The 23,583-nt window shown below is 40.0% G+C and overlaps 2 protein-coding genes across 3 annotated transcripts in view; both read right to left on the reverse strand.

The window, feature by feature from the left end:
- Positions 1 to 1,076, reverse strand: part of kcnj8 (potassium inwardly rectifying channel subfamily J member 8) — an 8,734-nt gene extending 7,658 nt beyond the window's left edge. The window contains exon 1 of the mRNA XM_078243050.1: positions 444 to 1,076. Coding sequence (XP_078099176.1) covers positions 444 to 826 — 383 coding nt within the window. The 5' untranslated portion in view covers positions 827 to 1,076. The remainder of the gene's footprint in view (positions 1 to 443) is intronic.
- Positions 1,077 to 5,809: 4,733 nt separating this feature from the next.
- Positions 5,810 to 23,583, reverse strand: part of abcc9 (ATP-binding cassette, sub-family C (CFTR/MRP), member 9) — a 93,502-nt gene continuing 75,728 nt past the window's right edge. For both annotated transcript variants that reach the window (XM_078242836.1, XM_078242835.1), the window contains 6 exons: positions 22,657 to 22,735; positions 17,504 to 17,612; positions 15,326 to 15,429; positions 14,395 to 14,528; positions 12,674 to 12,736; positions 5,810 to 10,070 (listed from right to left, as the gene is read on the reverse strand). In XM_078242836.1, coding sequence (XP_078098962.1) covers positions 9,933 to 10,070; positions 12,674 to 12,736; positions 14,395 to 14,528; positions 15,326 to 15,429; positions 17,504 to 17,612; positions 22,657 to 22,735 — 627 coding nt within the window. In that variant the 3' untranslated portion in view covers positions 5,810 to 9,932. The remainder of the gene's footprint in view (positions 10,071 to 12,673; positions 12,737 to 14,394; positions 14,529 to 15,325; positions 15,430 to 17,503; positions 17,613 to 22,656; positions 22,736 to 23,583) is intronic.

Raw genomic sequence — 23,583 nt, forward strand, 5'->3', positions numbered from 1 at the left:
GAGAGAGAGAGAGAGAGAGAGAGAGAGAGAGAGAGAGAGAGAGAGAGAGAGAGAGAGAGAGAGAGAGAGAGAGAGAGAGAGAGAGAGAGAGACAGAGAGAGAGAGAGAGACAGAGAGAGACAGAGAGAGAGAGAGACAGAGAGACAGAGAGAGAGAGAGAGATAGAGAGACAGAGAGAGAGAGAGAGAGAGACAGAGAGAGAGAGAGACAGAGAGACAGAGAGAGAGACACAGAGAGAGACAGAGAGAGAGACAGAGAGAGAGACAGAGAGAGAGAGAGAGAGACAGAGAGAGAGAGAGAGAGAGTTTTAGTAACCGCAAAAAAACGTTTCAAGTCGCGCCAAACACACTTTAATAATAATAATAATAATAATAATAATAATAATAATAATTGTAATTTGTTCTTTAACAATAGGTATCGACACTGCTCAGTGTCTGTCTTACTTGACTCCGGTGACGCACTGGGTCCTGTTGTGCCGCCCCGGGTCCAGGTCCAGGTACAGCTCCCGGTCCCGTTCCTGGCCCAGGTCTCCGTGCGCGAACGCCACCAGCCACCAGCTCATGGCGAACAGCAGCCAGCTGCTGACGAACGTCGTGGTGAAGATGACCAGCGTGAAGCGCCATTTCAGGTCCACCAGCGTGGTGAAGACGTCCTGCAGGAATCGGCCCTGCTCGCGGATGTTCTTGTGCGCCAAGTTGCACGAGCCGTTTTTGGCGATGAAGCGCGCCTTGTTCACGCGGTCCCTGAACACCGGTTTGCGGGGCATCCGGGAGGCGAGCCCCGGCACACCGAACTCCTCCGGGATGATGCTTTTCCTCGCCAACATCTTTTCTGCTGCTGATGCTCTTGATGATCGAAAAAGAAGAAAGGAAAAGAAACGTCAAAGCTTTTTAGTCCGTCTTCAGTGCGTCTTTTACGCGAGGATTAAACATGTCCACCTGCAGGAAAACCCGCTCAGAGACGCAGCAACTCTTCTCCTTGTGTGGACATTTAGAGGATGTTTCTCTGCTCAGCTCCTCTGAGGGCTGGGACGCTCTCCTCTCTCCTGTTGACGTAGTCCAACTTCTAGAGTCCAGACCCGCTCAGACCAGGCTGCTGCTGCCTTCATGGACAGCTCAGGGACCTTCGGAAAACACGACATTACTACTGATTTTTCTGTACTGAAAATACTAAAACTTTGACTTTTTTCGACATACTATACTATGACCTTTTTTTCCTGCATACTATAGTATGACTTTTTTATTATTATTATTATTTTTTTTACTTTTACTTTTTTCGACATACTTTCCATGAATCGTCGTCATTGTTAATAGTAACATTTGTATATTCGACTCATCTCGTGACTCCATTAGAAACATCTGGAGTGCAAACACTGTAATTAAAAGAATAGTTCTACATTTTGGGAAATAATACGCCTATTTCTTTCTGGCGGACGGTTAGATGTCTGTAGATATTTCAAGTCAAACGATCCCCAATAAAAAGATGTATTCATGTCTGAACCCAATGCACATCACTTTTAACTAGTGTCTTAAACAAGTCTCCCTGACTTTAAACATTCATTAAACCCCTTCATTGTGAATGTCAGATGATCCAATCCAGTTCTTTTAGACTTCAAAGGACTACTTTAACACACATTTCCACATTAATGTCACTCTTATAAACTTTCAATTGTTTGTTGTAGAAAATAAAGGCTCCTGTGAGTCTATCACAATCATTAGAGCACATTTGGACCCTGTTATGTTCTATTATCATAGCTATTTTGTGTCGAAAAATGAACCAAGCTTTCCTTTCAGAGAGTCTTACTATTGTCTCAAGGCATACAGGATTTAGTTAAGGTCCCATAGCAGAGCTTATGGACCTACCACAACTTTTTATGGCCTATGACATATGAATTAATAACTTAAACTTTACTTTTCTCCTTTTTAATTCAAAGCTGCAATCAAGCTATATAGGCTAGGTTTACTCTGAATATTATTTTGAAGTCAGTTTTTTCCTCTTTCTCAAAGTGTGTCGGCTCATTCAGAACAATATTCTTAAATAGAAACTGTGCAATTAATGCAGAATGATTAAAAAATGACACAAGATATGGGAATAGTTACCAGGCAAGTTAAATATTAGCCCACTCAAATAAGAAACGCTTTAAAACAAATAAAGGACCATGTTGTACAATTATACATCTTGACTGAGTTGTAAATACACCTGACTAATTGTAATACAAAAACACAGAGGGGTTAAATGAAGAGCGGTTTCTAATTCTGCTGTCTGATGTTAGAAAAAGAAATAACAGCCTGAAAAAAATTATGGCGCTTTTTGGCACAAACTGGAGTATTTTTATATTTTTATTTCCTGGTTTTATCGCATAAAAAGGACAAAAGACACACTGGCGAGTCCAAGCGAACACTCCTACACAAAATTATAATATTACAAAATTTGGTAACACTTTACTTGAAGGTATCGGCATAATCGTGACATGACACTGTCATGAACGTGTCATAAACGTTATAAACAAGTCATAAACGTTTATGACTTCTGTCATTAAGTGTCATTCGGTTTTTGTTATGACAAGTTGACATTGTTTGGGTTGTCTTGATTATGACAACTTGACATTAATCAAAGTGACATTACCAGAAGATGTATTTGTCATGACAACTTGACATAATGTCATCCTGTTTAATGTCAATTCGTCTTAATAAGGACACCCCAAATAAATGTAATGTCAAGTTGTCATGACAAAGACACACAAAAACCGAAAGACACTTAATGACATAAACGTTTATGACTTGTTTATAATGTTTATGACACGTTCATGACAGTGTCATATCATAGTTATGACAGTGTCATGTCACGATTATGTCGATACCTTCAAGTAAAGCGTTACCCAAAATTTCATTTTAGACATTTATTTATATTTATATCCTATATTACGCTACTTTTGTGAACCCAAGACTTTACTCATTTCGAGCATGAGTGTAGGAATGTTTTCACAAGAGATTGTAGAAATTTCAAAAAGCCAACATCAACTTTTCAGCTTTAGGGCCAAATGATCTCTTTACACATTAATCTGGAACACATTTGGGGTTCACTGGACAGAAAGCTGAGTTTGTTCTGAACATTTTCATATGAAGCCCATTGGTATCAGGCTATATGCAGGGGTGGCCTAAAGGTTAGAGAAGCAGGCTTGTGATTGGGAGGTCATCGGTTCAATCCCCAGACCGACAGGATGAAATCGGGGTGGGATCCCTCATTACCATCACCACTGAGGTGCCCTTGAGCAAGGCCCTTAACCTCCAACTGCTCCAGTGGAGCTGCTTAGTGGCCAGCAGATCAAACTGTGGTTGTACTGGGCAGCTCCCAGGGATGAATGTGGAACTGTAAGAATGTAATCAGAAGAGAGGCTTCCTCTCAGTGAACCTTCCCTGAATAAATAAAAGTAAAATATATATACTGTATATATAATTAAAAGGAGAATTTAAGAAGATATGTATATATCTATCTATATGTATAACTCTAAACCGAGTACCAGAGTATTAGAGAACTAATATCTAGAAATGTGAGACGTAGCCACCAAGAGGAGCCATTTAGCAACATATTGCATGTTAGCCAATGTGTTGAGGGTTCACATACTGCAGGTTTACTGAGGCTCACTTCACTCAAAACCATTTTATTATCATTTCAAGTGTAAAAACAAAAAAAAGATAAGAACAAACAATAATACTTTGCGATGGGTTTAAAAAAGTTGTGGATATACAGAATGTACACTAAGGCCTACATACATTTAGAATTTAAAAAACCTGCACTTTAACAGTCAAATGTGCATTTATGAGAGCAGTCTGATAATACAGTATGTGTAATGTTCACTCTGTGTTACATGCATATAGACAGTCAACCCTAAATCAACTCACATTTGTGCTGTATTTAAAATATGAAGTATTAAGTCTCTTTAAAATGTTAAAAAAAAAACTGTAACATGAAACAATTGTACTGACAAATGTGATGAAATAGTTAAATCTGTCTCCTCTGTGTCCTAACACGGTATAAAAGTTAATAACTTGTCTTTGCATCCATTTGTCTGTTTTTGCCCCGACATTGTCTCAAAGACAAATTATGGTTTGGGTTGCGAAGAATTTACAAGGCAGTGGTCTGTCAGCTTCAAGTCCAGACATGCACGCCCACACACACACGCACACACACACACACACACACAGTAAAAACTAAACAAAAGATTTATGAACCGTGCTTGTGTGGCTGAGCTGAATAAGGATCAAAGAACACTCAGTCATTAAAGGGTGACTACTGATTTTTTCAACCTGGACCCTATCTTCCTATGGTTTTGTGTCTAAGTGACTGATGGGAACAACAATCTTTGACATTGGTCCAGTGTTAAGCGTGACCGTTGCTGTCGGCAGTCACCGAAACAAGCTACAATGTAAGTTAATAGGGCAATTGTTAATTAATACGGAATTACTGGAATTGTTGGGTCTTTGTAAATTATAGAGTGAGGTCTAGACCTACTCTCTGTGTCTCGAGATAACTCCTGTTATGATTTGATACTACGAATAAAATTGAATTGAATTGTGCAGCTTGTATTTTTTTTTTAACATAAAAACATTTGCAAAATTGCGTTCGCTAAAGCCACCAGACTCCATGTTAATAAACAGTAATTTTAGCATTGTAAAATACACTTCATTCAAACACGACAGAAACAAAATAAAACTATGAAAAGCCATTTTGGGTCGGCTTTTCCACTTTTCCAACCATCACAACTCTAGTTTTGGTTGAAATAAACCCATAGTTTACCAAATTACATGTGAAAATACGTAGGCTCTATTCAGGCTAAAAGTATTGTTTTTTTAAATGGAGTCTGGTGGGTTTAGTGCTAGTGATCTCAGAGCTGTTTCTGGTTAAACAGAAAGGTCTTAAAGAGGTTTTAAAGGTCTGTCTCTGTAGGGATCCTTTCCATAATGTTGTCAGACACTTAGAATAATAATCTGAGCCTGTCAGTGGCAAAACGAGCACTTTTAGTAAACCAAATTGACAATGCACATTTGCCCCATAGGGTTACATTTCAGCCTGGTTCATGGCTGCCGGTTACAGTGTTCTCGCTTAGTACTGGATCAATGTCAAAGATTGTTGTTCCTATCAGTCACTTACACACAGAAACATAGGAACATAGGGTCCAGGTTGAACAAAACGATATTACCCTTTAAGAGAGAAGGTGGAGGAGGCGGCGTAGGAGTAACTGCAGAGACAGAAGACGCACGAGTGAAAACACACGTTAAAGAATGAGTTTGTGTCAAGTGGCAACCTCTTGAGATGAAACATCTGCGAGTACAATATCTCCAAAAAATAAAATAGAACAAAAACAAATGCTGAAATTCTTGCAAAAGAATCTATTTGGCATTTAGACTGTACAGTACAATGTTATTTTGAATCTCATTTAAAAGTGAGTATAATGAATCCCAATAATACAAAAAGGGACAATAGCACCGCTCCCTCAGAGACAGGACGAGTGATTCTAGAAAAACTCCAACATCAACAGGCTGAACTGCGAGTCTATAAAATGTGAAATGGAAATATATATATTGTTTTATTTGCAGTTTTCTCATTATTTTGTTCACAAGCACAAACATTTGTTGAATGCAGCACGCTGGCTGCTAATGGAAAATAAAGAGAGGATTGTAAACTAATCTTAGCCAGAGGCTGTGGTCGACTCTTTATAAAAACATAAACTGGGAATAAACATTTATTACATAATAGTCTGTCACAGGCGTAACTTTGGGTTCAACATTGGGGGTGGGGGGGTTTGAGATCTCCACTTTCAAGCAAAATTGAACTTTTCTGCATTCTGGTGAATTTTTCTGCAACAATTTGTGCCTTTTCTGCGTCAAGTTATGATGCAAATGTCTTTATTTATGTAAAGGAAATTATAATAGGTTTTTCGGGTGGGTTGCACTGGCCAGTTTTGATTATTGGCTAAATGTACAGTAAATCACGCCTATGAGTCTGGTACATTAACGGCATTGTCGTTTATGAACTTTGGTTTTTGAACAGATTACAAAAACAAGATATTGCGTGTTAATGGAGAGCTTTAAAGGTGCTGCTGGGTCATTTTTTGTTACCGTTGCACGGAGGCAGGCTAGCAGTTTCTACCAGTGACCAGTCTTTATGCTAAGCTAATCAGATGTTGGCTGTAGCTTCCGATATGAGAGTGGTATCATCTCTCCGTCAAAGAGGGAAAAATGTCCAAAATGTCAAACTATTGCTTTAAAGGAATAATTACCTCTATGTTTTTATAATGTGATTATAATCCCAATATGAGTTATAGAAGTCAACATGCTGTTAACTGTTTGCACAGACGACTCCCAGCACTTGGTCGGGTATAAAAACCCTCCCAATTGTATCATCAGTTCCCAGGGAACATAGCAGTAAAAAATGATCCAATCAGTGAGCTTTAACATCTGTTATCTGATTTTTTTGGCCCCTTGGGGGGGTAGGGGGTGGAGGGGGGGAACCAGCTGAACACACAACTGGCATGTTATCGTTAAAAGTTGTTATGGTGACTGTAGTCTCGCAAATCTAGACCTATCTCCACAGTGCTAAGTCTGGCTGCTACCGTTCTCATTCTGCTAAAGGAGAAAGAACGCTCTGGCCTGTTTGTAAGTCTTTGAACCAATCCCAATCATCTTGGGCTAAATCCCCACAAAAGATACAGGGCCGGGACAATATGCTCCCGAATCAATTCTTTCACAATACATGGGCCCCGACTGGATTTGTTTTACGATTTTCATTTATTGCGATTCTAGAAGTATTGTGGTTCGACAGTATTGAGTATTGCTATTTTCTTTTCCTTCTTGAACTAAAAACAAAAGTTGAATAATACACTTCTAGAGACATTTCTAAAAACTAATTGTTATCTAAAAAGATGTACGATCACAGAATCACAAAAGATCACATGTTTGTCAGTCAGTCTGACATTTATTTCATCTGTGAAGAAGAACATAGTCTTTATCCTTCGCATTCCACTTCTGGGATTGCTCCGTTGCTGCAGGAAATTCCGCCAGATGCGTGTATTTTCTGTTTACTTCCACTTTATTTGTGTTGGAATTCTAAACCGGTGGATTTGTGAGGACTATGGTTAACTGCTCCTCAGATCTCTGCAGGGTAAATCCAGACAGCTAGCTAGACTATCTGTCCAATCTGAGTTTCTCTCGCGAGTCTATTTTGCAGCGGCTCTGTGCAGAGTTTAGCACCGCCCATGATGATTCTGATTGGTTTAAAGAAATGCCAATTATCCAGAGCACGTTTTCCTCCCATCCCCCAATGCTATGGGAAGTAGCCAGATGCTCCTCCAGCATGCTTTGGAGGAGGGTCTGGCAAAGAGAGACTAGGAAGTACATAACATGGACTTTCTGCATTTATTGCTTTTCGTCTGTTTTTCTGGAAATGAATTTTCAATAAAAATATTGATTATATGTGGGAAACTATGTAAATTTTTTTTATTATAGGTAAAAAAAAAAAATTAAGATACATACAATTTGATATTTGATCCTGCCCCTATTATATAGGCTTCTTTGTTTATCTTTACAATTGTTACCAAAAGAACCAAGCAGGCCTGTTTTATGGCACGATCTAAATCTTTCAGCATGTAGGTTGCTAGCTCGGAAGTTGTTTTTGTCGTTTCCCGTAGCGACAGGGATTTTGAAAAAGTTAAAACGCAGATAGTGAAAGGGGAGGAGGATGCCTGTGACATACGCAGCCAATTGCAGGCTTATACCCGCAGTCTACATCTGGTGTCCGGTGTGAAAAGTCCTGTGTTGTTTGATCGTTTCATTCTGACTCTATTCGGAAATTTTCAACTGCAACTCTTCAGTATTTCAGAAATCCCTATCAGTCCACAATAACCATTACACATCTCTGCAGTCAATGGGAGCTCATGTTGGGCGTCTATTGTCCCCGAGGATAACATGTTCAGCAAAGCATGACCGCAGACAGACAGCGGGTTCACCGGCTTCAGCCTGAGCCGCGACACCCTACAGTGTTTGTACTAGTGTAGGTAGAGAAATACAACTGATATATACCACAAATAAATATCCAACTTTTGCAAATTTTAATTGCTTTTCAACTCAGATGTACTCACATTAAACTCAGGTATTTTTACTCTAGGTGTTTATTAGGGACAAGGGCGTAACTTTGGTTTCAACATTTGGGGGGGGGGTTTGACAACTTGAAAAAGGCGACAAAAAGCGGCAAAAACATCAAAAAGGAACAAAAACTTCGGAAAAAGCCCAGTTTTGATTATAGTGTGGGTTGTAAGCCGCCCCCCCCATAAATTACGCCTATGATTAGGGATCATTTCTTAGATTGTTTTTGTTTACTTTAATATATCTTTCTCCACAGCTTCCAAATTTGAAAACATAAAATATGATAATTTCGAAATCCCAATCAAACATGTCAAGTTTGGTTAAATGGACACGGTGCGTTTTGTCAGTCACTTTGCTAACTCTGTACCTGATGAAGAGCCAGTTTGGCTTGTGCTTTTTCTAAATGTAATAAAGTAAAAAAAACATTGTAACAAAGTTTATTATCTAATCTTTTTGCTTCTGTGCTGTGTCTTGTTTTGTGCAAAGTTCAGCTTTGCTTGTGTTGTCTTTCTTTTTCTTTTGCCCTGTCCCCTTTCATATATAAACTGAATTGAATCAAATCTTTGGGAAGTTCGGCAAATGTTGGATTGGTTTCTGGTATGTTTCCGCCCTCTTTACACCAAAGTTGGTTGCTGACTGGCCGCACACGCTCATGATGTTCCTTCTGATCGTGGCAGCTTTGCTGCTGCATCAAAGACGTCTGCTGATCTCATCCCAAGGAAATGTTTGCCAAAATTGGGAAAAGACACAAAGATCGACATCCTGGTAGGAAACTCCAAGAAGGACGAAGACATTGTTAAGTCTTTACAGTGAGAGATTGCACAATGCATTCATGCACGCAGAGCACAGGAACAACTGGCCAAAGCCAACATTCAGATATTTCAAAAAAAAAAAAGAATGATTTTAAATACAAATTTGTCCCTTCCTTATTATTGCATAATACAAGGAATAAAACCGATACGTGTTGTGCATATGTTTAAAATAAATGTAGCAAATATTTTTAAGATTATTTAAGGCTTTTGAAATTCTATCCATTTAAAATGATCCTTAAAACCACCTAAACAGCTAATTCTAAATCCGATAAACAACTCTTCAGTATAAATGACAGTGATTCATTCTAAACTCTGCACTTTTCACTGCCTTGAAACGCCTGAAATAAAAACTAAATTGTATTTGCTTCTCCTCTCAACATTTAGCAATGACTGAACACACCTGTGATTGATTTTCAAATGATACGCTTATCGATGGAAGTCCCGGAACTTAAATCACAAGTCTGGAGATGTTCTGTATGTTTGTAATTCTCAACAAATCCCATGAAAAGATCCAGCCATCTTATCAATTAAAGGCGGAAATGCCCCCCCCTCCCAAAAAAAAAAAAAAAAAAAAAAAAGGTCAGTAATCCAAGAATTTCTCCATTGTTTGTCGTAGTGAAAAAGTTTCTGGATATGTGTAGTTGCTAATTTCCATTCTAATAATTGGATCAAGTGATTGATAGACTAAACTATATGTGGTGTTTCTACATTTCTAAAAAAAAAAAATGGCTGACTGACTGAATGATTCAAGTACAATTCTTCAAATATATATATCATCTGGTGATCGATAGTGTTTCGGGATCGGGTTTTTCTGTTAAATACACAGATGAGTTGCTCATTAAAGACAAACATTATTGGCTTCACTGGAGTGTTGTAGTGTCACAGAGCTCTGTCCGCCTCATTAAGAAAACAAAAAAAGCAGATCCAACCAACTGATTGGTCTGTCGGATGCCGGGTGTTGGCTGACTGACTTGTGTGTCTACATGTCAGCCCTGACGAAGGAAGCGAACATGCCGTCCTCCTGCTCCAAAAGAGTCTCGGGTTTGTCGTACTCCAAAATGTTTCCTCGCTTCATCACGATGACCAGATCGGCTGTTAGGATGGTGTGGACGCGGTGCTGGAAACACAAAGCAACGACGCCAGTTAGGTTCTGGAAAAGTGGTAATGTCAAGAAACTTATTACAGTGATTGATTCTTCAACTCTTACAGCTTTGTACATTGATTTGATGTTGGTGGTTTTCAGTTCTATGCATATTTTACAGTTCCAAAATAAAAACAACAAGTGATTTAATGATTTCGTAGACAGTGCCTTTTAAACAGACGTTATAAAGATGTGTCATACAGCTAGTGCTTACTGAAGCTGCCTCCTAAATATGCTGCAATTAAAATACAGACTGAAATAAAGTAATTAGAGGTAAAAAAAAACAAAAAACTGTCCAGATAAATGATATTAGGATGGGATCTCTGTTTGTTTGCAGATGATGTTGCCCTTTATGCTTCATGAGACTTGTGATTTGAGGTTAAAGCCCCTTTCAAACATGCGCTGCAACCCCAAACTTATCTACCCATTAAGCGTGATTCATGTTTCTGAGTTAAATCGACGCCTTGGCTACGTACTGTAGGTACGTGGAGATACAGACCCTACGGCGTAGCCTGACGTGCACCTCTCGAAAAATTTAACTACATGTTGCGGCGACACATGTCGCTCAGCCTTGGCTTGGTAGTGTTGCATCCCCCCGACTCATTTCCTGGTTCTCCTTCTCCATTAACAACATGAAATCAAGGAGAGGGTTAACTTTTCCTGCTACAGATTCCCCACCGTGGTCAGAAAGAACAGGGGGGACACTTTGTTTCTCTCACCATGACACTAGAGTCGCTACTCGCTCCGAAGCTAATCGTCGTCACTCTCTTACTCGTTCTACCACACACTCCCCATGACACACACACCTAGCTGGCCCTGCTAAAGAGATCGACGCACACACCAACGCACAAGTATAAACTTAAGGCCACTTACGTAGGCTACAGCGAAAGCTCTGCGTGAGGCCGCCGCTGGACCATAAACCACGCTTTACCCGGAGGAGCTACATGGGTGAATGCAAATGTCTGAATCAGGAGGATCGGACATTAAACTGACTCCACTCCGCCAGCTCCCTAGTACAAAGTCTGTGTAATGTCCCGATTGTGTTAACCGAGCAGGTCATTGTGCTGCGCGAAAGGGGAAGAAAACAAACACGAAGACACCAGCACAAAATGTCTTACTGGAGAGACAACAAGATTCAGGAACTTCTGTCAGTCAGGGCTGGTTGCCGAAATTGTCAGACAAATTCAGGGAACAGGCAAGACACGCAGTTATTCATGACAACATTATGAACGAGCTATGTGAACGTGGTGTAATCCGCGTCATGTCCTGCCTCCTGCATGCTCTATCCGGGCGCCACCCCTCGCCTAAACCAAACGGTGTAGAGTATTTCCAGTGAGAATGCATCTGACACGCACAATCTCCTGTTGTGTGCTACGTGTGAGAAAGGTTCCTATGAGAAAACAGCTTCAGTTTAACACTGCTGGGACGAGGATCAGCAATTTATACTTTAAATGTACTTTGTGGTCTTACACCTTAACCCAAACAAGTGGCATGATGATGGATGCAATGGTAATTTTCACATGCTCCGAGTACTGAAAGCACTGAAGGTTGTTTTAAATCCTAATAACACTGAAAGCGATGTCGCAAAACTGCAGGGCGTGGCCAAATTGCACTTCATGTCCATGAAACGTTTATGAAAAGAGCGTGCAGTAGTTTTTATTTTGATACCAACCAGGCTGTCAGTGGCAGATAGGCTTCAGCAGACCCAGACTCCAGCTCTGACTCAGCCAGGAAAAGGAGGACAATTCAGGAACAGGTGGGGGAAAGTGGAAGAAAGAGAGAAGAACCAGGCAGAGCCAAAGTGGTCTGTGCTGATCCGGGTCTACTTGTGAGTCCTCACTAGCACACTGAAGAGGCTATCTTCCTGCGCTAGCAGGTTGGGACCCGAGTCACTTTCCACCAAGATCCCCGAGGAGAAGACCAGCACCTGCTCGGCGTCCAAGATGGAGGACACGCGGTGCTGGTGTCAGGATGGAGGGGGCAGAGAGGACGATGGGGGGGGGGGGGGGGTAGAAGGACAGAAAAGTGAGAACACAGAAAAGGAAAAGATGAGTAAAAAAGGGGAGGAGAAGAAGTGAGGATGAAGGGGAATAGATGTGCAAGACAAATAAAAAGAGCAAATAGAAAGTATAGAAATAAAAGAGAAGAAAGGGAAATGGTTAAGAAGGAAAAGGATAGAAGGAAGTATGGTGGGTGGGAGAAAGCATAAAGCCAGAGGACAAGACAGTATCACAGAGAGAGAAAAGGAAAGCAGATAAGTGAAAGAGGCAAAGAGGAATGACTTCACATCAAAGACTATTGATATTAACTATATTAGATACTGTGTGGAAAATCACTTAGTGTGAAAAGGGAAAAGGTGCAGGAAAGGCGTCCTCGAGGAAAATATGATGCAATAGATGCACATGAAGATCAAAGAAAAGGAGCCCTATTTCTGCATCCATCAGCACTGAGCAAACCGTGATCCACAGCTAGCCGTTTGTTGATAATCCAAATGTAGTCCAACGGTTCAAATAAACCTCGTGGTTCAACTTTCAACAACAAAATCAACCGGAGAATGACGGACGGACAGATGGACTTACTGCGATTGTAACGACTGTTCGGTCTGCAAATGCAGTCATCACAACTTTCTGTAAGATGTTCTCCTGCAGGGAAGAAAAGAGATGTTGGAGTTTTTTTCATTTTGAAATGGAATAATACATTTGTTTGTCCCAGAAAGAAAGAGTCTACGTTTAAACATTTCTTTTCTATTTGTTAAAAGCACTTTCCATATGTTTTTTTATGGTGTCAGTGTAATTTCAGATTTGTAATGTTCTTTAAAAAAATAAACTTTCTATTTGAGATTTTTTTTCTTAAATGTAATTCCATAACTGGTTATGGAATTACATTTAAGAAAAAAAATGGAAGAAGTATTCGGATGCTTTTACTTAAGTAAAGATAGCAATACTAGACCAAGTATGTAAGTATTATCTGCTAAATTTACTTAAAAGTCAAATGTAAAAGTACTTATATAATGTAAAATGACCCCTTTTGTTGTGTTTTATTAGTATATATTGTATTACTGTATTATTATTACTCGTGCATTAATGTCTAAGTAGCATTTTACTGCTGTAGTTGGACTATTTTTTATACTGTTGGATAGTATAATATATTGTATGCACAAAACATATAATGGACTTGATGTAATGTTTTCATGTTTTGTAAGTTAATTTTATGTTTTTGCACATAAAATCTTAAGTCTGCAAAGTAACAAATAACTAAAGCTGTCAGATAAATGAATGGGAGGAAAAGTATGAACTAGCAGTACATGCAAATACTCAAGTAAAGTACAAGTAGCTCAAATGTGTACATAAGTACACAATACTACCTGAGTAAATGTACTTAACTATGTTCCACCCCTGTGTCTATAACTGAGAAATTAGTATATATGAATTAGTAATGGGGCTGCACGATATGAGGAAAATATGTAATTGCGATTATTTTTGACTGTCAGGCAATATGATTCACGATTCTGGAGGTAATAATCTTTTTTTTTTCATTATTCTGATTTTGATTTGAAATATATATTAAAAGTAAACATTTTTTAATGATTATTGTGTGATTTCTGGTGAGGATCTGCACAAAACAAAGATTTTTGCTTTAGTCTGTAGGATACGATTTGTAGGCGGGGACGTCTCTGCAGCACCACAATACTTCATTTAGAATAGTTTGAAACATATTTTGCCTTTAACAAATATCCCCCCCCGTTGCGATTTGGATATTGCACTCGTCCATACTGCGATTTCAATAAAATTGCGATTAATTGTGCAGCCCTACATTAGTGAACTGGATGAGGTTATACATATCGGTGTTTTTCCTAGGTTTGGGAAAGACTTCGGTGCACGTAATTGGTGGGGAGGTTAATAGGTCCTTTCTCAAAAAAAAATTACGTTATTTAATAAAAGAAATATGCAATTTCACATCATTTTGGACCATTATTATTACGATATCTGTGTCTGAAACTCTGAAAAAAAGCTAGCAGATAATAAATAACCTTCACAAAGCTTAAAGATAAAACTTGCTGAAGAAGTCCACTGTGGCCAAACTATAATCACTAGATCTCATTTAGTTACATTCATTTGGCTTAGGTGCTGCCCCAAAACAGCTTGGGTGCTGCACCTAAACCTTATAATGGTAGGGAAAACCCTGCATATGGATATATTAAGGAAGACGCTTCTGGAAGTGATCTATGATTCTCACATCACTTAGAATTGTACATGACCTGATATCACACACACACACACACACACACACAGAAACACACCGTGGCCATGTCTATCGATGCTGTGGCTTCGTCCATGATGAGGATGCTGCTCTTTCTGACAAAAGCCCGGGCCAGACAGAAGAGCTGCCTCTGACCGACGCTGAAGTTCTCTCCGCCTTCAGTCACAACCGCATCTGCAAACGGCACACATTTAATCAAACAGAAGTATTTGAGTCTTCATGCAAATCAATGTATCCTGCAGGACTTCAAAATAGACTTTTGGTGCAATAAAAACTAGTCTCGCATTGCTTAGTCTATATCCATGACGTTCTACTTCCGGGACTGCTCCGGTGCCACAGGAAATTCCGCGGATGCATGTCTTTTCGCCAATGTCCGTTACTTTCCACTTTCTTTGTGTTGTAATTTTAAACTGGTGGATTTTTTAGGACTATGGTTAACTGCTCCTCAGATCTCTCCTTTGAATGTACACATGTTCCACCAAAAGAAGTTCCTTCCCGAGGCTATTTTGCAGTGGCTCTGTGCGGAGCTTAGCGCCGCCCAGGAAGACTGCAATTGGTTAGTTGGCTAGTCCACACAGCATTACGGGATGGGAGAAAAACGTGCTCTGGTTTATTGGCATTTCTTTAAACCTTGGGCGTCTTGGGCGGCGCTAAGCCCCGGAGACAATGACGGTGCCTGTGCAAAACTTGGGGAGGAACTTGTTGTGGTGGAATGTGTACGTTCAAAAGTTGTTTTAGTCGTGCAACAGAAAACTCAGATTGGACAGATAGTCTAGCTAGCTGTCTGGATTTACCCTGCAGAGATCTGAGGAGCAGGTAACCATAGTCCTCAGAAATCGACCATAGTTTTTAAAATTCCAACACAAAGAAAGTGGAAGGTGACGGACATCCGGCCTAAAAAGAAGGACATTCGGCAGAATTTCTGACGGCACCTGAACAGTCCCGGAAGTGAAAAAAAGGTATTTGAGTACCTAGTCCTCCGGGCAGCGCTTTCACCATGTTCTTCAACTGAGCGATCTCTAGTGCCTCCCACAGTCGGTCATCAGTGCACGTCCTCTCTGGATCCAGGTTAAACCTGCAACAAGGGGACATCGTCAAGTCTGATCTCCGCTTTGAATGTCCCCTGTTCGGCAACCCCCGCCGCAGCCTAAACTTACTAACCCCCCTATTTAAAATTAATGGAAAGACCTGCGTTTTTGCCGGACCGTCGGACGGCCCAACGCAGGCAGTCTGAACGCGGCCTTCAAATGAAGAATGAGACAGAAGCAGTTTTATTCTTGTAGGTCTGTGTATCTTTTGTGTCATACCATTAATGTTATTGTTGTTAATGTAGCACTGAACCAATTCCTTGTTTATTCTCAACATTACACTTCTCTTAAGTCTGCGCGGCAAAGTCAAAGCGAGTGTCAGAACATCTAAGATAACAGTGTGAAACAGTTACTGTCGACCATTCACCCCAGGCTTACGTTCACATAAACAAGAGCTGGTGGAAACGCCAAGACACCCGCACACACTCTCCGTCTCTCTCTCACACACACAATTATCTAGAGCAGCATATCTGTCCAAACAAATAGCACATGCTCTTTGTCTTTTATAACAAACACAGAGTCACTGTATCGTCTGGTAATACAAACACACAGAGGTTGTGAGTGTGTGTGACGAAGAAGAAGAAGAAGAAGGAGGCACAGAACGACCTCCTCAGTCCATGACGTCTGTGACAAAAGTCAGATTAGGTCCAAGCCCAGAGTTCCCACTGTGGTTTCAACTACTAACCCCGCAGCTGGGACTTTGTGTCGTCGTGTGACAAATGTCTTTCGGCACAAAGCGGTTTTCCTTTTAGTTAGTTGTTCACTCGTTGCTGCAGTTTGGGCTTTGCTTGATAGGACTTGATTTTATTAACTTTGAGAGCTCATCATTTCATTTCATTTCAAACCTTTATTTAAAACTCGGAGCCCAGTGAGGGAGACCCTCAATTTAAATGGGGCCGAGTGCACAGCATGCATTTCAGTAAATTACATTATAATTAAAATGACAACATTTAGAAGACATACATAGAAGTCATTTATCAAAGCCTTAAACTGACTGATAGATGGGGGAGAGACCAATAACCATAATGCTGTGTTTCAGCACTATATTTTCCAAAAATGAGTTTGGTCAAAGATTCTGGCGCATTACGCGCTGTGCCAGTGGTATGAAATGGTACACACTTCGCGTCTCCTACATGGGCGTGGCCTTGTTTGAAAGTGTAGTGAACCTCGTGAGTATAAGTTATATTTTCTTCTGCTATCATGAGATATTTACACAGCTGAAAGACATATTTAGCATTACGAAAAAAAATGTTTTTGTTTGCGAACATTAGCTGACGTTAGCTTATCTGTGTTGCCAGATCTCACGAGAGTTTGTTCCTGAGACAGAAACAGGTCTTAAAGAAAGTTAATTTTCTTTTCTTCTGATAAATGCCATTTTAGTGTCAGAATGTCCAATATTTACGTGACTGTGGGGCGAGAGAAGCGGTCATAATATGTGTTTACGTTCACGAATACAACAGTGTGACACCTAGCTATAGCTGCTTTCAAGAGCCAAAGTTCTGACGTCGCTTCCTCTCCAGCAATGCAATCTCTCATTGAGAGTTTGCAATGTCTACTTGTACTTGCTTTACATAACTGTACTTTCTTTTGTATCTGTATTATTCTAACTTAATTATCAAAATTTGATTCATCAATTCTTCAATTCAGAAAGTTTTAAAGTTCCATTGTCTTTTATCTTTCTTATGATGGCGTAGTCTTTTCTGTGTTGCCGTTTTGTAGTTGTAGTTTGTAATGACTGAATGTCATTGTAAATGTGGGCCGTCCCCCAACGATCTTACGAGTTTAAATAATGAATTGAGTCAGGCTATGCAGAAGCCTCAGGGGTTTATTATTATGTGAGAGTCCTGTCAACACAATTTACAATTCTTGTGCCAGCGATGCGGCTGGTGACACGAGAATACAAATAGAGACAGGAAGTTGTTAGCCGTGATGGTGAGAAGTCAGTGACGAAGAAAACAAAGAAGAACCCGATCTTAAGACTGTACGTGAAGATACTTCACCAATGTTGGGGTTTCCTGAAAATGATATACTGAAGTTTTGTTTGAGTGTGTGTTTGTGTACCTTATTGATCCACTAAACAACACGGGATCCTGGAGGATGATGGAGAGCCGTGACCTGAGTGTCTGCAGAGGAAGCTTACAGATGTCGATCCCATCAATGACGATCTTCCCTGCAAAGAAGCAAACATATGCTCACATCTCGAATCCCTGTTACATGCACGCAAGTTCTTTTGGCCTTGGATTCACAATTTATTGCCTTTACAGCTAAAATACATGTGACTGTGTATGTGTGTGTGTGTGTGTGTGTGTGTGTGTGTGTGTGTGTGTGAGGTTCAGAAACTCTCATCACCGAGTCAAGTAATAACTGACTATTACTGATCAACAAAACCCCCAAAACAGAATATTATGGCCGTAAACGTAACTTACAGCTCCTTTATTTGACATTTTTTAAACTGTAATAATCCCCTTAAATGTGTTCTTTCCTCGTTCGCATTGCAACGTCTTCAATAAATATTTTTGTTCTGTCGAATACAATGTTATATTTTTGGGGTAATGAAATAATCCAGAATGTTCTGTACAGTTCAGTCAGGAGAGCTATCACAAGGATGCCGCTCTGGTTTTATTTCATTGCTTTATAAGGGAATGCTGCTAAAACACACACACACACACACACACACACACACACACACACACACACACACACACACACACACTTCTTAATTTACCGTTTGCCCAGCTGTGTGTGTGTGTGTGTGTGTAAAAAGTGACTGTGTAATCTCATCTTTGTCCAAATAATCTGTCAAGTCATCTTCACCCAGAACAACAAAAAAAAAAAATACAATTACGATTTGCTTTCCAAATCCAATAAATAAAAAAAAAGACAAAGAAAGTTTTAAGACTTCGTGACTGCAGTCTTGAGGAAATTTGACCCAGAACTTGAAAATGGGCCACATCTTTTGTCATGACCTAATTTTAATCCTCTGATAGAAGAGTCTACTTAAGGTCCTCTTGTCAGGTATTTAAAAGTTTAAAAGAGACACACACAAAGAACAAAAAGACCTTTGGATTCTCACAGAGAAAGACCTGCACGAGTGTTTAAAAAAAAGAACTGAAACGCAAAGAGGGACGGTTACATACACATTTTCTCCAACATAAACAACTACTACTACTATACTACAGGATGGATGGTGAATGCGGAGGGATGACGCAGAACATCTTTTGAAGGGAATCTAATTAGATGACTTATTTACCTCCAGTGGTGCTTTAGTTTTACTAAAACCCATTACGATAACTCTGCCAATAAATCACCTCAACCTATGACTGACTGTGTTTAGGTTTAGGCTTCAGACAATAAACTTCAGAGCAGATTGTTTCCACATTTAGGATGATCTGCTCTGGTGTTGTTTAGGCTCCTGGTCCTTTAAAGGGGTGATAGAATGCAAAACCGATTTTACCTTGTCATAGTTGAATAACGACAGTTCGGTGGGTAAATAGGACATACATAGAAGCTCAAAATCCCATTGATACCCCTTTACTATGCAAATCTCACATTTTGAAACTGCCGCTGAAAACGGGCGAATCTGAACAAAGCTAAAAGTTGATGTAAGCATCTCAACTCCTAGTCTATGTCACGCCCCAACATTTACATAGGCTACACCACTGACCTGAGGTCAGCTTAGTCTTCTGAATCTAGCTAGGTCATGCAGATCTCCAGAGGTCCGCTATTTAATTACTAAATTCACTTCTGAGACTTTTTTATGCGAGAAATCAACTATGTAGAGGTCAAATATGGGCCGTTTTACGGAAACTGATGGCTAATTACAAATTTTGTCCGACTGTGTGTCGCAGTTCAGCAGGAGCTCAGCAGGCTACGTGACAGCGGCCGGTGCTGCCTCGCCGGCCCGGCGTGTCCTACTTCATAGACTCCGGCTCGCTGTGAGCTAGCTGGACCTCCGTCACGAAGGGAAGCCCGCGGCGCTCCATACCCGCACAAAGTCACCGGTTCTGGGTTACTGGACTACAAAATGCCGAGGCCCTGATGGAGCTCCAGGGCCTGCAGCTAGCCGCGATTCATTGGATTGAAGGGACAGTAGCAGCTAACGAAATTCCTAATGTTCACAAAAATGCATTTTTAACTGGGTATGGAGGTTGCCGCTTTCTCGTCAGACTGTGTGGAGCTCCTAAAGTCCGACACGTCTTACTAAATTTGCAATTAGCCATACATTTTCGTAAAACGGCCCATATTTGAGCTTTATATAGTTGATTTCTCGCTTAAAAAAGTCTCAGAAGTGAATTTAATAACGAAATAGCAGACAAACAATGTATATATTTGCAGTGTCTGAAATATGAGACCTGCTGTCTCGTCTCCAATGTGTTTCTATGGGGTTCGCTCAAACCAATCAGCGCGCAGCTCATCTAAATATTCATGAGCATACCATATTTGGAAGAAAAGCTCTTGTTCCAAATAGAGCCATATTCACAGAGTAGTTAAGGGCCTAATAAAATAGCATTCGGGCAATTTTCAGCCCAAACAATGTTACATACCCTATTAGGAGACCTTAAGGAACAGTGTAAAATACCCTATATAATCATTCTGTCACCCCTTTAAAGATAAGTTTGATGTTTTTCTTGCTTTTTTGTAATGTCAAGAGATATCATAAAACAGAAGGAAGGAAGGTTCTTTCCTGAGTGAAATGACCTGGAAGTATCGAAGCATCTAAAGGCTCTGACACACCAACCTGACGGCCGACCGTTGACAGAAAAGGCAGTCGGGCTGATCAGTCGGCTCCCGTGTGGTCAAAAAAGATCAAAAAAGTTCCTCGGAAGCCCACCGAAGCGACGCCGACTTGAGTGAATGTTAGTAATACGTCTCCATAACAGCAGGCAGCGCTAATCTGTATTGTCGCCCAAAAAAATTAAAACCGGAAACGACGGAACATCTCTCTAGACCTAGTAAACACAGAGCATGCTGTCGTCAGTCATTGCTTTCATCAGAGAGGGTTGATAGTAGTCAAGAAGGATCGTTGTTGTCATTACTCGCTGAACGGAAGAAAATCAGATGGCTAGTAATAAGAAGATACTGGCGTTGTCAGCTCTCGAGCTTCTTCTTGTGGAAGAAGCACTGATTCGCTAATCAAGGGCTAGCACTCCACCAATCAGATTGGTCATTGAGTCCAACTGCCCACTGGCCAATTCAACTCGGTCAAGTCAAATCGGCCAAATCCTTTCTTGTCGCCTTTAGCAAAGGACACACTGGACCATCTTTAACCAAAGGAATGGAGATATTTAGAGCTGCAAAGATTAATCAATTCACTATTTTGATAATAGATTAATCTGAGTAATATAAAAATAATAAAAGCTCTCTGAAATTTCTCTGATTGCAGCTTGTTAAGTGTGAATATTTTCTAGTTTCTAGTTTCTTCTCTCTGTGACAGTAAACTGAATGTCTTTGAGTTGTGGATGAAACAAGACATTTGAGGACATCGTCTTGGGCTTTGGGAAACACTGATCCACATTTTTCACCATTTATGACATTTTATAGACCAAACAACTACTCCATTAATCGAGAAAAGAATCTACAGATTAGTTGACGATGAAAAATAATTGTTAGTTTCAGCCCAAAAGATAATGCCGTCCCACAATTCCCTGCAGCAGCAAGTGTTGTGACCTGGCTCAAAGGTATGAAAAATGTGGAGAACACACGTTTGCTCAATTAAATCAAATGTATTTAAATAAACAAAGGTAAACGTGCTATCAGTTTATCAGTAATGTGTGTAGTGTATGGATGTGTGTAGGTGTAGCAATGCTACAACGCAAAAGTAACTCAACCCAAAGTCCAAACAAACCAAGCAACCTTGAGGAGGGAGAGAGGAAGAGTGACTGCCCAGGCACTCCCATTTATGGACATGTGAGCAATCAGTTCATCCAGGTGTCAATCATCAGTCCTTATTAGCCAATCCCCAGATCCCAGCAACCAAAGGACTGAATAGGTCTTGAGGCCTAGGAGCCGTCACAACAACACTTAAAGCGACGCACCATTCAGCCCTTTACAAAAACAAACGATGAACCTATCATGCATAAATTTAACAATTACTTTATTATCATTTTAGAAGGTATAAGTGCCCTCCTGTCTAACAGCAATTTATTTTGAAGTATCGTCTTCATCTTAAAAGTGGATCAGAGGAAATGGCCAAGAAGAGCATGGCGATCAAAGACAAAACGAGGGACGGGCGGAACTGTTCTTTGGGTAAAGTAGAACTCAAGAGCTACTCAAGGCAACAACGCTGAGGGAACATTATCTTATAAATCATTCCCTTTAATGAGACATAAACACACTCAACCAGTGAAAGACAGCAAGACAAAAGGAAGACGAGAGAGACTAAAGCTGAAGCAAAGATGAAAGAAGTGGAAGCAACAGGAACTCTCTCTCTTTCTCTGTTAACAGTTAGGGCTGTAAATTGCACGTTTTATCACGCTGCGATATTATATCGATTCTTAAGACAACGAGACGATATTTACTGATATCACAAAGTCTGCCAAGATATGATTTCGATTTGAGTCAATTCAGGGGCCTGCGATCGATATGAGAGGATATATATTTTTTAAAAGCAACTCAAATATGATTTGACAATTTCATTACTAAGCTTTTCCAGACATTTAACCCTCTGAGGACAAAAGACGCACCGGCGAGTCCAAGCGATGTTTGACAACAGTCCTACTTAAAAAGCGATATTACAACACATTGTAATATCGCACACATTTATTTACTATTTTATTGATATATATTACGCTACTTTTGTGAACCCAGGACCTTTAAACTCATTCAAGCACCAAAATAATTGAGTTCAGGTTTGTTTACACAAGAGATTGTAGAAATTTCAAAAAGCCAACATCAACTTTTCAGCTTTAGGGCCAAATGATCTCTTTACACATTAATCTGGAACACATTTGGGCCTCACTGTACAGAAAGCTGAGTTTGTTCTGAATATGTTGATATGAAACACATTGGGTATCAAACAAATTACTCTTTTTGAAAAAGAATTTAATATAAAGTGGGAATTTCGAAATAAATGTCTCATTTTAAAGATGGCGATATGCATCGATATTGCTTTACTTTGTATGGATAATATTGGATCGTTGAGGATTGAATCGATATATTGATCCAGATCGATGTATCGTTACCCCTGTTAACAGTGTGACAGCGGACAGACCCACCTTCGAAAATATCCACCATGTTGAAAAAGGCCAAGGACAGAGAAGACTTCCCGCTGCCAGTGCGACCACAGATTCCCACCTGACGGCAAAGAGAGCAGAGGCAGGCAATAAGTTTCACTGTGACACGGCTGTGAGACATCAGACACCTGTGTGATAACAGAGTGGCAGCTACGTGCTGCGTGTGGATGGAGTTTTGCTCACCAAGTGTAAGTCCAAAGCTTAATGGAGACACATGGCTGTGACTTCAAAGGAAAAGTCCACATTTAACCCGTAGAGACCCACCATAGACCCATTTTGGTCTTTTTTATGGTGGGACAGGGCGTCTTTAGGGGGAGATAGCAGGTCAACCGTAGATACCACATAGAAGTGGTGTATATCATCTGAAAACTGGCTCAGCAATGCGTGTCAAGTTTTCTAGATATAAACATTGTGTTTTGGCTTGGCCTGTAACAATTATAACATAATCGCATAAATCATTTACGTAATCACGGTTTCCTTAACCTTAACCGTAATTAATTGCTAACATTGGCTAAGGTCTTAAGGGGTATGACTGTTGAGGCTAATTGTTGATTTTGTTTGGATATGCCAAATTGTAATTATATAAGTAATTATTGGTCAGACTGTTGAGCTAAAGCTATACTAGCTGTTTTTGTGTTACTTCATTATCTGGGTCCCATAACAGTGATACAACCAAAAGATGCATCCTGGAATTCATTCAAAACTTTAATTTGTTTGGAAAAGTAATAAATAAATAAATATTTTTTTTCCAAATTGACTGAACGAGATTGTTAATCGCAATCATTCCTGAGACAATTAATTGTACAGCAAAATTTGGAATTGTTACAGCTTTAGTTAGGGGCCTATTCAAATGTTGAATGGTGTATTGCATTTGTAGGGCTTGCAGCATTATGACGGAGGTATATGCTG

This window comes from Sander vitreus, chromosome 23, assembly GCF_031162955.1.
Source record: "Sander vitreus isolate 19-12246 chromosome 23, sanVit1, whole genome shotgun sequence".
In the NCBI taxonomy this organism is placed as follows: domain Eukaryota; kingdom Metazoa; phylum Chordata; class Actinopteri; order Perciformes; family Percidae; genus Sander; species Sander vitreus.